Source organism: Mesocricetus auratus, unplaced genomic scaffold (assembly GCF_017639785.1).
Source record: "Mesocricetus auratus isolate SY011 unplaced genomic scaffold, BCM_Maur_2.0 Super-Scaffold_100007, whole genome shotgun sequence".
NCBI classification, from domain to species: Eukaryota; Metazoa; Chordata; class Mammalia; order Rodentia; family Cricetidae; genus Mesocricetus; species Mesocricetus auratus.
Window position 1 is genome coordinate 80,021,364 of NW_024429191.1, and position 15,125 is coordinate 80,036,488.

Here is a 15,125-nt window from a genome sequence, read left to right on the forward strand (position 1 = left end):
TTAGGCACCTTAGACAGCCAAGGTGAAACAGCAACACATCTTTATATAGTTAAACAAAGAATGCAGCATAAACAAAAGCAACACATCTTCACTTAGACAATTATTCTGCAACAGAAACAAATGCAACACATCTTTACATCATTAACAAAGGCAGCAGAAACAAATGTAACACACCTTCACATAGTTAATGTTCTGCAGCACAAACAAAAGTAACACACAGTTAAACATTCCAACACTGCAATCCTCCTGTCTCAGCCTTCCTACTGGCTGAGATTCATTTTATAAGTATTGTTTGCAGTAAATGATTCACATGAGGATCATCAGTGAATGACAAAAAAAACTCAAGTGAAAGGAGGTTGAGGGGCTTGGTATGTAGCTCAATCAACAGAGTGCTTACCAGCATCATGAAGGCTTGGTTTTGATTCCAAGAAAAATAGGTGTGGTAGAGCATGCCTATATTACCAGATCTTGGGCGAGAAGATCAGAATTCAGTATAAACTCACTACATAATGAGTTGGAGGCTAGCCTGGGATATATGAGACCCTGTCTCAATCAATTAAGAGCATTGGCTCCTTCCTCTTGCAGAGGAGTCCAGATTCAGTTCCCAGTCCCTACACAAGAGGATCACAGCTGTCTGCAGATTCAGTTCCAGGGCATCTGATGCCCTTGTCTGGCCTCCTCTGGTACCAGGCATGAACAGGGTGCAGAGACATACATGCAGGCAAAACATCCCCGCTCACAAAATAAAGCTAGATGAATCCTTAAAACGTCACTGTCAGGGCAGGCGTGGTGGTGCATGCCTTGAGCAACAGGACCAGGAGTTCAAGGTCATCCTCATCTACATAGTGAACTTGATGCCAAACTATGCTACAGGAGACCCTATTACAAAACAAAGCAAAACATTAAATTAACATCAGGAAAAATAAGCACAGTCAATAGAATAAAATGTTTTAATTGCCAAGAGCCCCCATTAAGTAATATACTTTATTTTATGGGTTTTGTTTTTTGAGACAGGTTTTCCTGGCCTGGAACTCGCTCTGTAAACCAGTCTAGCCTTGAACTCACAGAAATCACTCTGTCTCTGCCTCCTGAGTTCTGGGATTAAAGGCATGCGCCACTACTGCCCAACTTACTTTTATTTTATGTTACGAGTGTTTGTCTGTATATATCTGAGCACTGTTGAGTAGCAATTTCCTCTAAGGTAAAACCTTCAGTCCTGCGGGGAAACTGGATCAGCTCAGGGAGTAAGTAAACAACCCAAAAACCTCAGGAAGTTCCTGAAGCTGATGAGATTCATGGGACCGCTCCCTCCCCAAGCAAATACAAATAGTAAGGACTGGTGAGGAACATTCTAAGACTGGACAAGCAACCTAGAAGACTCTCAGACCACTTGGAAGAAGCAGGGACCAGCTGAGCTGCATGCAAATTGTGGAATGTGCTCCAGGCCCCCAGTTTTTTGTTTTTGTTTTTTTTTTTTTTTGGTTTTTGGTTTTTCCAGACAGGGTTCCTCTGTGGCTTTGGAGGCTGTCCTGGAACTAGCTTTTGTAGACCAGGCTGGCCTCGAACTCACAGAGATCCACCTACCTCTGTCTCCAGGTCCCCCGTTTTTGTGAGCTGTCACTCATGTTGGGGTGGGCTTTGATGATGCAGCTCCCTTTGAGTCATTTCTCCTTCTATAAGTAACCTGTCACCCACATTTTTATAGGAATCCCAATAAAACTCTTTCATTCACTAAGTTGGACTTTGGAGGTGTCTGTACTTTAGTCTGTTCTCAGTTCCTTATCTGGGATAAGTAGATGCTTATTCATGTCTCCTGAGGAATAATGTTACACAATGTTTACCTTATGCCTGCAGTGCCTATGGAGGCCATAAGAGGACATCAAATCTCCTGGAACCAGAATTACAGGCCATGTGGGTGCTGAGATAACTTGGGAGTGCTGGGAACCAAATCTGGGTTCCTCTGCAAGATCAGTAAGTGTTCTTAACTGCTGAGCCTTCTCTCCAGCCTCCAAGATTTCTTGCTTAGTCTTCAAGTATTCATTGTGAATGGAGTTTCCAGAATGATGGACTTTTCTATGGGGTTTTTGGGCAGGACATGATCTTTATGTTGTAGGTGATAACCTCTCCATCCCATGAAGATGTCACTTCTGTAAGCCAGTTTCTCAGGGAGAGGACTTAGGATGGTTTTCTGGGGGAAATCTGACTCTCTGACTAGAATATGGGTGTGGTGGTTTGAATAAAAAGGTCTCCCCATAGGCTCATATATTTGAATGCTTAGCTTTCATCAAGCAGAGCTTTTTGAAAGGATTAGAAGGTTTAGGAGGTGTGGCCTTGTCAGAGGGAATGTGTCATTGGGGGTGGCTTTGAGGTTTCAAAAGCCCATGCCACGGCCAGGCCCAGTCTCAATCTCTCAACTTCTCTCTCTTTCTCTGTCTCTCTCTCTGACTGTGGATCAGGATGTAAGTTTCAGCCACTGCTCCAGTGCAGATCTGCCTACTGTCATGCTCCACGCTCTGATGACAATGGACTGAACTTTTGAAACTGTACGTAAACCCCCCCACCCCATTAAATGCTTTTTAAAAGCTGCCTTGGCCATGGCGTCTCTTCACAGCGACAGAACAGTGACTAAAACAGTTGTTTTTTTTTTTTTTAACACAGATCCTCTCATTTTAACAGATTATCTCCTTCTTGGTTACGGCTGGCATGCTAAGGTCCAGTATCTGTTGGTTAGCATTTCTAGAGAAAGCCTCTAGCAGCTGTCTGGATAGAGAAAATGGTTTAGGATCCAACTGCTCCCTAGACTGACTTGTAACTTAGTCTTGTCCACACCTGCACACACACACACACACACACACCCCGTATCAGGTGCAGGCCCTTGAGGCCTGCTGGCCAGACTGGGGATTGTTCCAGGCTTAATGAGAGACCTTGTCTTAAGAAATAAGAAAGACTGGAGAGATGGCTCAGCTGTTAAGAGCACTTGCTCTTACACAAGATCAGAGTTCAGTTCCCAGCACACATGTGGTGGTTCACAACTGCCTGTAATCCCAGTGCCAGGGAATCTGATGCCCTCTTTGACTTCCTTAGCCACCAAGAGCATACAAGGTACACACACCTGCTTTCAGACAAAACAGTCACACATAAAGTAAAATGAATAAGTCTAATAAAATTAAATAAGCGCCCCCTCCATTAAAACAGGAGCTGGAGTGGTGGCTAAGCAGGTAAAAGCACTTTTCCTCTTGCAGAGGAAACACAAGATGGTTCCTAACTGTCTGTAACTCTAGTCTCAAGGGATCCAACAACTAACTCATACATGAGCCTCAAACATATATGGAGGTGGAAACAAGAAAAAAAAAGTCAAGCTCTTTGTACACATGTGTTATCTTTTCTCCAAGGTTGTGGATCCCTTGTTATGCCTTGATTTATAGGCAACTTTGAGATAAGCGTCCTTTCCATGAAAGTGTCTCTCCCTGCAGTTTCACTAGATTTTGCCGAGGCAAGGCCCTGTGCCGTCCAGGCTGGCTTTGAACTCCCCATGTAGCCAAGGATGAGTCTGAGCTTCTGATCTTCCTCCTTCAGCCTCAATTGAGGCTGTATCTAGTTTTAGTCTTTGACACTTGCTAATATTTACAAGTATTAAGTCGTTTTACTGATTATCTGGCTTCCCTCCTGGAATGGAAGTCCTATGAGAAGAGAGATTTCTTTTCCCCCTCCTCTCAAGTAATCTTATTATGTGTCAATTTAAAAAAAGTACTCTCCTTGGACTTGGGAGTCGAACCTCGGCTACATAGAGAGCTGGATGGAGTCCAGCCTGGGCTACAGGAAACCCTATCCAAAACCAACAAAAACACTTAAAGTACTCTGGCTCTAAAATCGTATTTCATGCTAATGTATACTATTATTTGGCAAATACAGGATGGTCTCAATCGTAAACCGGAGCAGAAGAAAGACTACTAAACACCATTAAGCGAGCAAGCGGACACTCCCCAAAGCCCACAAGCCCTGCCCCGCTGATCTTTCCCTCCGGAAGCGCTTGTGGCGCTCTGGAGCAAGTGCGCACGCGCGGCCCGCTAGGGTCGCTCCGGGCCTTGCGCGAAACAGGGTGGTGAGCGAAGGTTCCGCCTCCGGGCCCGCAGAGCGCCTGCGCCTTCGGCATTCCCGTCGGGACGCATTCTTGCTCCCTCCCTTCCTTCCTCCCTCCCACCCTCCCTCCTAACCTGCCCCCCCTCCAGCTGCGCGCGCCCGGTGGGCGTGGGAGGAGGCGTGGAAGCAGGGAGGGGGCGGGTGTCGCGGGAGGGAAGGAGCGAACCGGAGAGCCTCGTCCTGAGGAGGAGTGAAGGCGGCAAAATGGCGGACCGCTTCTCCCGCTTCAACGAGGACAGAGACTTTCAGGTAAACACGGGCGTCGCCGAGGACCCCCGGAGGGCTCGCAGCGAGCCCGGGGCCTCCTCCTTCCCGGCCTCTCGGCTCTCTGTCCTCCAGCGCTCTGCTCCGCCTTGCAAACCGGTTCTCTTTTCTGCCTCTCATTTCTCTAGGGGCCTCCCAGCCTGAGATGAGGCCGCGTCTCCGGCTTCATCCCCTTCGCTTCGTCCCCTGAACGCGGGGCTCCTCCTGTTTGGCTCCTGGCTCCCCAGCGGGGTGCTTTGTTGGGGCTGCGCTTTGGTTGGCTCGGGGGCCTGTGCAGGCGCAGGGCTGGCCCTCAGGGACAGGGCTGAGGTTGGGAAGGCTTGGGGCCAGTGGTTTTCAGGCCAGGGCTTCCGAACCCTTGGATTTTGCTCGCCCCGATCATAGTGGGAGTCTTTGCTCCTTTTTCCTCATCGTGATAAACAAACCCTTTATCGTCTCTGTAACCTTGTCCTCGCCCTGGAAAGGGGTACCCTTACTTATCAGACGCCTTTTTGTTTAGGCGAGCATTGAGCTTTCTCTGGGCATAAATACTGCTGTTGTTTTCAGGCCGTTAATTGGGCTTGGGAAACAGTAAGGTATTAGGACTGTGGACTGGTGTAAACTTAACTTCGAATCCTACCAAGATTTGTAAGGAGCATAATAATGGTCTTTTCAAGCGTGAGATAACTCGTGCCTAAACCTTCATTTTTCTTTATTTGCAAATGTTGATCTGGAAAAGATGTCCTTGCAATGGCAGGCATTTGTGTGTGTGTGTGGGGGGGGACCAAGGCCGAATTAGAATAATTCGTCTTTTAGCTGTTGAAATTGTTACTGCAGAAATAATTGGAACTATAAAGGATTTAGTAGCCTTTGGCTATTTCTACGTAAAATACATCCTCAGAGATGCAAATCACTGCATTACTACCGCATCTCCTGGCAACAGCAATTTGGGTCAAGGGATGAGCCTCAGAACTCAAGTTTTTATTCCTTTGAGCTTACTCTAAGCAGCACAGGACTACTGTAGCTGGGTGTCTGAAGGCAGGTTTGAAGGGTTTGAATTCTTGGAGGTGATTGGGTTGGTAGGTAGACAAAACAATTGAACAGTTTTTAAAATCAACACTGTGCAGAACGCTAGGAGAAGTTTTGCAGCAGTAAGGAATTTGGAGGTTGCTGAAAAACCCTTGTGGTCATGTGCCTGCTGTGTAGGCTGCAGCACCACACAGCATCTCAAGGTGTTTTAAGAGTGTCGCAGGGCCACAGAAGTTTGAGGCAGTTCAGTTTGGACGTTTGATACCAGAGACGATGTTTCTTTTTTCTTTTTTTTAAGCCCTGTAAAGCATGTGCAAAGTGCATGAGTTTTGTTAATCTTATTAACTTAAAATTATTTAAGGAGATATACATACTTTGAATGCTTTTCAGAGTTGAGAATTTCAAGGTGCCCTAATAAAATTGAAACCAGGGAGTGTGGACAGTTAAGTTTTGAGGAAAAATGGCCCTCAGCTATTTCATCAGGATCAAAGAGGATTTTGAATGAAAATTTTGAAAACTGGGTATCAGAATGTGAGTGCTTAGAAACTAATAGGAACACGTTTTGATGCTCTAGTTGAGTTCATGTAAAATCTGGTTTTATGGACCAGTGAGATGGCTCAGTGGGTTAAAGACCCTTGCCCCACACACAGGCCTGACAGTCTCAGTTTGATCCTAGAAGGTGGGAGGAGAGACCAACTCCAGGAAGATGTCTTCCCACCCTCCCATAACATACACAAGAGAATAATAAACAACTTTCATTTAAGAACTCAAAAACATCTGATTTTAGGTGGTTGAAAAAGGAAGAGGAAGAAGAAATTAAAAAATTTAAAAATAGCAGCTATGGTGGTGGTTCAGGAACTTAAGGTATTTGCCAACAAGTATCACGACCTGAGTTAGATTCTTGGGATCTAGAAGTGGAAGGAAAGAACCAAATCATATCCTGAAAGTTGTTCTCTGACATCCCTTATGAAATTAATACAATAAAACCTTTTTAAAAATCAAAAATAGATGCCTCAAAGTTCCTTGACATGACTACATTTTAAACTGTACTTTCTACACTTGCTCTGACATAACCCACTTAAAAATTTGAATGTCCTAGCATTTTGCATAAAGGGAATATTGGGAATGGAATTTTTTTTGAGCCCATGTTCATGTATACTACACAAGCCTTAAGTCTGCAATATAGCCACGGATGACCTTGACTTACGACTTCCCTGCTTCAGCCGTGCTGGGCTGGCTTACCGGTGCTTCCTTCCACACACAGGGTTTTGTGCATGGCAGTAGGCAAACACTGTACCCCAGAGTTAAATCACCAATTCAGAAAGGGAATTTGTTTTTCTCCTAGATAAGGTTTCTCTGTGTAACAGCACTGGCTGTCCTGGAACTCGCTCTGTATAACAGGCTGGCCTCAAACTCACAGAGATTCGCCTTCCTTTGCCTCCCCAAATTTTTTTTAAGTTGCATTCATTCTTTCTTCCCCCCTTCTCTCTCTCTGTATGTATGTATGTATGCATGTATGTATGTATGTATGTATGTATGTGTATATAATGTGTGTATGTAGCAGGTTCAAAACTGGAGAGTTACATTCCCAATAAATTATTATGCCATCATTTCTTTTTTAAAAATTCCTTTAAAAATACTTAAGAGTGGAGTCAGGCTGATTTTAAGTTTGAGGCCAGCCTGGTCTACAGAGTGAGTTCTGGGACAGCCAGGGCTACAAAGGGAAACCCTGTCAAAAAAACCAACAAAAAAAAAACCCTTAATGGCTGAGGGTATAATAAGCTTTAGTGGTAAAGTACTTGCCTAATATGTGAAGGGCCTTGGGTTTGATCCTTAGTACTAGGTAGTAATAATAGTAATAATAAAAATAATCAAATGAGACTAGTCAGTGTATTTATCTCTGGGTGTTTTAATAAAAGAAAAGAACATTGATTGACTGTCAATAATGTCCTTTGGTTTAAAGCCATTGAACAAGGAATGAAACATAGTAAGATGCTCTGTGAGTGGAGGCTGTTTTGTTTGTTTGTTTGGTTTTTAAGGGTTTCTCTGTATTGTTTTGGAGGCTGTCCTAGAACTAGCTAAGTAGACCAGGCTGGCCTTGAACTCACAGAGAGCCACCTGCCTCTGCCTCCGGAGCGCTGGGATTAAATGCATGCCCCACCTCTGCCCAGCATCCAGTTTTATTTTTGAAAAAGGATGTGCTGTTTTGTTCAGGGCTTCTGGGCAGGCTTCTGACTGTGATAAATTTCACTGTCATTAAGGATACATTGTTATGTTTCAGGTTTTGTTTTGTTTTGTTTCTCTCTCAGGGTCAGGGCTTGTGTCTCATGTAGCACAGGCTGGCCTCAAATTCACTATGCAGCCCAGGATGGCCATGAACTCCTGATCCTCCCACCTCTGCCTCCCTAGTGCTGGGATTAAAGGTATGAGCCTCCAGGTTATTTTAAGTTTTTTTTTAGTTTATTATTTAAAAAAGTTTTTTTGGGGGGGGGTTCCAAACAGGGTTTCTCTGTGTAGTTTTGGAGCCTATCATGGCACCAGGCTGGCCTTCAACTCACAGAGATCAGCTTGCCTCTGCCTCTGCCTCCCGAGTGCTGGGATTAAAGGCATGCACCACCAACACCTGACCTATTTTTTAAGTTTTTTAGGGACAAGGTTTTACTGTGTAGTCTTGGCTGACCTGGAACTCATAGAGATCCGCCTGTCTCTGCCTCTAGTGGTGGGATTAAAGGTGTGCACCACCAACCTGGTAAGAATAATTTTTATTTTAAAAAAAATCTGCCAGGCTTCAGTGGCGCATTCCTTTAATTCCAGCACTCGGGAGGCAGAGGCAGGTGGATCTCTGTGAATTCCAGGACAACCTCCAAAGCAATACAGAGAGGCCCTGTCTCAAAAAAAAAATCGGTAATAAATTATTACTAATTGCCCACAAATATCCGGGTTTCTTTTTTTTTTAAATCCAAATAGATCCTATTTTTTTTCTATCTTGTACAAACTGCTTATGTGTATACAAGTGTATGTGTGTGCACGTGTTTAAGTGTGCTTGTGCACATACTTACGTTTGGACTGTGGAAGCCAGAGTTTGATGTTGGGTGTCATCCCTTACTGTTTTTTTTTTTTTAAGATTTATTTGTTTATTATGTATACAGTGTTCTGCCTGCATATCAGAAGAGGACACCAGATCTCATCACAGATAGTTGTGAGTCACCATGTGGTTGCTGGGAATTGAACTCAGGACCTCTAAGAGCAGTCAGTGTTCTTAACCTCTGAGCCATCTCTCCAAACCCCCCTCATCCCTTACTGTTTTATACTTTGCTTTTTTATATTTATTGGTAGGGCTAATTTTTCCTATTTTTGCAGTTATTACATCTGTTTGTGTGTGTGTGCATTTGTGTAGGCACCCAGATGCCCATATTGCATGTGTGAAGGTCAGAGGACAATTTGTGAGAGTTAGTTCTCTCCACTGTGTTGGTCTCGGGTCAAACTCACATAGACAATTTTGGCAACAAGGACCATTATGCTTGATTTTGGATTTTCCTAGGAACTGAACATAATCTGGCAATGTAGTCTGTGTTTCAGTTTGGGCTGGTATTTGTGCACCTCATTCTGGAGCCAGTTAACCTGAGGCTGCTGAGACCATTAGATAAATCGTTGAAGTCATATTGTCATGGCCTATGCTGGTTCAGTACTAGGGGATAGGAACAGGGCCTAGACCCCCTCTCTTCCTTAGTGCTGGGCTTAGAGGTGAGGGAGCGGTTTGGGAGCCTGGTGTTTACTGAGCAGACCCAGCCTGCTCACGCTCATCTGTGTAAACACAACAAATACTGTGTTTTTTTTAAACACCCTGAACCCACCTGCCTTTGCATCTGAAAAGCTAGAATTAAATATATGTGCCACCACACCCTATCCCACTAAACCTCAAATTTTTAAAAAGAAGCATGAAGCAGATAGAACCATACAAGACAGAGTCATATTTAATCTATGAACAAATGCAATCCTCCTTTGTCACCAAATAATAAGACTATTCCTGGCTTCTTCTTTACATATTCCAAATAAATAAATTTTACTAATGTATCAAGAGGGAGAAGAAAAAAAAAACTATCCTTGAAAAAGAAAACCTGGCTGGACAATGGTAGAACATGTCTTTAATCCCAGCCTTCAGAAGGCAGACAGGCAAATGTCTAAGCTCAAGGTCAGTCTGGTCTACAGAGCTAGTTCCAGGACAGCCAGAGCTACACAAACCCTGTTTCAAAAGGGGGAATGGGGGGCGGGGAGACAGAGAGAAAACTGGATGTTTTGGATTTTTTCTCTTTTTTATTAATTAATTAATTTTTCCCAGCGCAATCATAGGACATTCTGGATATTAATGGCATCATTTTATGTTGAAATTTTAGAAATTAACAGAAGCTGGGTGGTGGTGGTGGTGGTGGTGGTGGTGCATGCCTTTAATCCCAGTAGTCAGGAGGCAGAGGCAGGTAGATCTCTGAGTGTAGGGTCATCTTGGTCTACAAAGCAAGTTCCAGGACAGCCATGGCTACACAGAGAAACCCTGTCTCCAGGGAAGAAAAACAAAAAACCAACCAACCAACCAACCAACCAACCAACCAACCAACCAGAAAAGACCTAAGAAGCTAGGTATGGCGGCATCTGTCTCTAATCCTAGCACTCAATTCAAGTGGCAAAGGAAGGGGGAATTTAGAGATTAGGACCAGCCTGGACTACAAAAGCCCTATCTCAAGATACAAAAACAGCAGAAAAGGGAAAGGAGAAGGGGAAGGGAAGGGACCAGAGCTGAGAAAATATAATGAAAGAACTCCTCTACAATATTCTAATGAGAATTTTGTAACAAGACAACAAAAACACACTGCTAGGCAATAAAGGCCTTGTCTCAACAATTTCACTCAAGACACAGACAAAAAGAGAAAGAGAAAAAAATACAACATGTTTTTCTCTGATTTTGATCATATAAGAACAGTCTTGAAATAAGGATCAGACTAATAGTATACTAGTCTAAATCCATTCTTGGATTTCTACACTTCGGTGAAACAAACTAAATGCACAATCATATGTAGCCTTGAAACCACAATTCTTTCCAACACCATCCTCCCACCAAAATTCATTTATTTATTTTTTTATTTATTTAAATTTTTTGAGGCAGAGTTTCACTGTGTAGTTCAAGGCCAGTGTGAGCTGTGAGTGCTCCTGTGTGCTTGTGGGGGTCAGGGGACAATTTTCATAGTTTTTTCCTTTACCATGTGGTTATGGGAATCACTTACTGCCTTCTCTGTTTTTCTCCTCCCTCCCTCCCTCCCTCCCTCCCTCCCTCCCTCCCTCCCTCCCTCCCTGGAAGGTAGAAACAAAATCCTTTTATAACTTTTTGTTTTGAGACAGTCTCATATATCCCAAACTGGCCTTGAACTTGATATGTAGTCAAGGATGATTTTGAATTTTTGGTCCTCCTGCCTCTGCCTCCTAAGTGCTGGGATTGCTGGTGCCACCAAAAAACTGGTCTATGTGATGTTGGAGATTGAACCCAGAGCTTTGTGCATATTTGTCAAACATTCTTTTCAACTGAGCTATACCTATAACCCTGACATCATTATATGGTTTGAATTTGAAGTCCAAATTGAGGTCAGCAAATAGCTCAGTGGTTAAAGGTGCTTGCCACCAAAAACCTCAGCTCAATCTATAGGACCCACATAGTAGGAGAAGAGAACTGACTCTCACAAGTTGTCCTCTGACTTCAGCATGTGTGGCATGACACAAATGTGCACACTCTAATAAATGTAATAGTAGTAAAAAACATCCTAATTACAGGTAAGTATGTTGTTTGAATTGTGAGGTGGTGCCACAGTACTAAGTTTGCTCAGAGGCATTAGACAGTCTCCAAGGAGTGTTGATAAATGGAGTAGAAAAGATAAAGCTGGGTGTGGCAGTGTATATCAGTGGCCTCAGCTCTTGGGACATGGGTACAAGAAGATCAGAAGTTCAGTGTCACCCTCAGCTCCTTATAGTGAGTCCAAGGACTGCCTGTCTCAAAAAGCAAACAAATGCCAGGCATGTCGGAGCACTCCTTTGATCCCTGTACTAGGGAGGCAGAGTCAGGGGGATCTCTGAGTTTGAGGCCAGCCTGGTCTACAAAGCAAGTTACAGGACAGATAGGGCTGTTACACAGAGAAACCCTGTCATTTTAGCTGGTGAGAGCGGGGAAAGACGGTGGCATCTGTGTAATATACTCACTAGCCAAAGTCAAGTTCAAGGTAGACTAAGAGGCTTGTCAAAATTAAAATCAATTTAAACTTGGCTCACACCTCATGTAGATGGAAAAAAGTCAGATGTTTACAGCCTTGTTAATAATTGATATGAGCATTCATCAGAAACTTAAGCCTAGGCCAGCAATACAGTTTGTGCACTTGCTGGGAAGCCTGACTTTTTCTATTGGGCCACCAACCAGCTCCCAAATCATGACAAGGAAACTTGTTAGTTTTGAATGCTTGGCCTAGCTTAGGCTCCATTAACCTAGTAACTTTTGCCTTGGTGAAGTGCACACCTTTAATCCCAGCACTTGGGCCAGAGGCAGGTGGGTCTCTGTGAGTTCAAGTGTAGATGGAGATTTCTGTCCTGCTTGGTCCCCAAGTCCTTTAGTGCCAAATAAACACACAGATGTTTATATAAATTCTAAACTGTTTGGCGTATCAGGCATATTACTAACAAACTCTTACAATTTAAATTAACCCATAATTCTTATCTGTGTTTAGCCATGTGGCTTGATACTTTTTCTCAGTAAGGCATTCTCGTCTTGTTTCCTCTGTGTCTGGCTGGTGACTTGTCTCTGTCTTTCCTCTTCCCAGAATTCTAATCTGGTTGCCCAGCCTATTTTTCCTGCCTGGCTACTGGCCAATTAGTGTTTTGTTAAACCAATATGAGTGACAAATCTTTACAGTGAACAAGAACATTATTCCACATTATTCAGGCCAGCCTGTCTGTCTACAGAGCAAGTTCCAGGACTGACTCCATAGCTACTGAGAAACCCTCTCTCAAAAAAACAAAATAACAACAAAAAACTCAAAACAAATATAACACACTTTTGACACAGCTAAAGTAATTTCCCCCGTATAATATTTGATTTAATGCTTTATTATGAATTATTCTTTCCTAATGAAGCAGGTAGGTCTGAGAAAAAAAAAACCTACAATTAGAGATAACTTCCTAGAAATCAGAACTACTTTGTCTTGTTACAATGACAAATTGCTTGACTATGCTTACATATAACAGTGTATGGCACATTTCTCTCTCAGCATATCAAATCATCCACAAAAAGCAATGCTGGCAACTAAGTATGATACGACTTTTCTGTGTTCCTCTGTTGTGATGTTTTGTTTTGCATAGGGTTGCTGTGTATCCCTGTCTAGGATGATGGGGTGAACTATTAATTCTTCTGCCTCTCTCTCTGCCCTGGATTACAGATGTGCTCCCCCATACCTAGCTATGACTGACTTTCTAGAGCATAAAGTCTGCAGCTCCAGACATGAACTCTTAAGGTTTTTTCATTTTGTTTTCTTGCCTGCCTTCTCTTCACTGTTTCTTCCTTTTTTTTATTTTATTTTATTTTTTTATTTTCCCATGCTGATGGTTGAGCTTAGGGTCTTGTGCATACTAGGCACCCCCCCCCCCCCACACACACATACCTTGGTTGTTTGAGACAGGATTTGTCTGTGTGGCCCTGCTCTCCTGGAATTCACTCTGGCCTTGAACTCCAAGATCTATCTGCTTCTGCCTCCTAAGTATTAGAATCAAAGGTGTGTGCCAGGCCTGCTAAGTAACTTCTTTTATCAGTGACTTATTGGTGTTTTTATGAGTCGTTCTATTTACCAATAAAGACTCGGGAATCAGTTAAAACTTGTTAGGTCAGAGAACATGATAAGCAACCAGCTGACCTTCTTTTTTGGCTAGAGATTCAGCAAGAAAGTGTCTCCATCCCAAACCAAAAAGGCCCAAGAATCTCTAAGTTCTACTTCTTCCTGTTTGTCTACCTATCTTGGGTCCTCTGTACTCTGTATGACTAATTCTTGTCAACTAGTCACCGGCTCTGCCCCCAATTTTGGAGTTTCACAGTGTGATCAAATATCCTGCAACAAATTAACCTCTAAATTTTAGTAAAGAGTTTGTTTGTATGTGCAGGCTCACATGACATAGCTTTCATGTGGAGGTCATCAGATAACTTTATGGAGTCCTTTCTTTCCATCTCCATATGGGTTCTGGGGATCAAACTCAGGTTATCAGGCTTGCATACTTGGGTAGCAAGACTGAACTTTCTGAGCCATCTTTCCTGTCCTGAACTGTTTATGGGTGAGTGCATACCTCCTGTCCCCCATGATTGAACCTAGGACCTCAAACTGAGCTGAATCATCTGGTGGCAAGTTTTAAAAAATTATATTTATTTATTTGGCAGTATGTGGGGTTTGTGTGTTTCATGGCACATGTTTGCCTGTCAGAGGACAGCTTGACTGAAGTAGGTTCTTTTCCACCATGTGGGATCAAACGCAGGTGGTCAGGTTTGGTGGCACATGCCTTTACAGTCTAGAGCCATCTCACTGGGCCTTAAATTTTTTTAAGAGTCTTAATTTGTGGTACAATTTTGGTTTTCTACTGAAAAAATATTAAAAATAACTTGTAGTTGGCTACAAGTCACTTTAATACTTTTGAAAAATAATGGCAGTGTTTTTTTTCCAGGGTAATCACTTTGATCAGTATGAAGAAGGACACTTGGAGATTGAACAAGCATCCCTTGACAAGCCTATAGAATCGGTAAGATGACCCGTGCATATTTTGGGTCTTAGCTAGTTAGCTAGGTAGAGCTTGTGTGTTACTTGATGTGAGTGAAATTAAACTTATGTAGAACTAATAGTACAGTCTAGAGCCATTTTCTTGCATGCCCCAAAGTAATCAGGTGGAATTTTGGATGTGATTTAATAATGTTGGAAAATTATTGTAAAACACAGAGGAAAAAAGTAAGGATTTAGTGGAAAAAAATGTCATTTTGGTCCATATTAAGCTTTGATAAAGATAGAAAGTTGGGTGTAGTGTTTTTGTAAATTGAATAAAGGAGTAAAATGTATTTTGATCCTTTAATACCTTTTCTGGGCAGTATAGTCATATGTGAAATGTTTCAGTAGAAACAGTTAAGAAGTAGCAAACTATTAGACCCTTGTGAGACATGGTAAGCTTGGTCTCTGTTGCTTAAGAAATGTCTGGTGGGTTTTTGTTTTGTTTTGTTTTGCTTCTCAGCTCAAAAAGTTAGGTATTTTTGCCCTTTTACACTTCTTAATCTACGACATCAATGATACTAAGTCACAGAACAAGATTTATTTTCTGCCTCTTAATTTTTAAAAAGTCTTAAGTTTTGAGCATTTAAAAAATAAAACATTATTTTAAAATAACTATCCATTGTTAAAGTGTCTAAACTTGTTATTGTCAGTACTTTAAATTTGTGCTTACATGTACATACTTGAAAGGATTTCATTGAAGCATTGGTAAAGGTTGAACAGATAAAAGGTCAAAAAGGGAGTCCTAATTTTGTAATCACTCAAGATAGATTCCCCCTCCCTGTTAGAAACACTAGCTTCCTTTTTCCTTTTGTGAGATAACAAGGCGGTTTAGAAAGTGTAGATACTTTAGCTTTTGTTCTCAAAACTATAACATAGTAAAGGATC

The 15,125-nt window shown here is 42.5% G+C and overlaps 1 protein-coding gene across 7 annotated transcripts in view; it reads left to right on the plus strand.

The window, feature by feature from the left end:
- The first annotated feature begins 4,215 nt into the window (after positions 1-4,215).
- Gpatch8 (G-patch domain containing 8) overlaps positions 4,216-15,125 on the plus strand; it is a 69,202-nt gene continuing 58,292 nt past the window's right edge. For 4 of the 7 annotated variants that reach the window (XM_040749820.1, XM_013113307.2, XM_021227180.2 and 1 more), the window contains exon 1: positions 14,140-14,220. Coding sequence is in view for 1 of the 7 variants with exons in the window: in XM_005070112.4 (XP_005070169.1) it covers positions 4,345-4,389; positions 14,146-14,220 (120 nt within the window). In the remaining 6 variants the exon portion in view is untranslated. Of the gene's footprint in view, positions 4,390-14,139; positions 14,221-15,125 lie in introns of those variants that run through there. The other 3 variants (XM_040749822.1, XM_040749819.1, XM_005070112.4) reach the window with 2 other exon arrangements.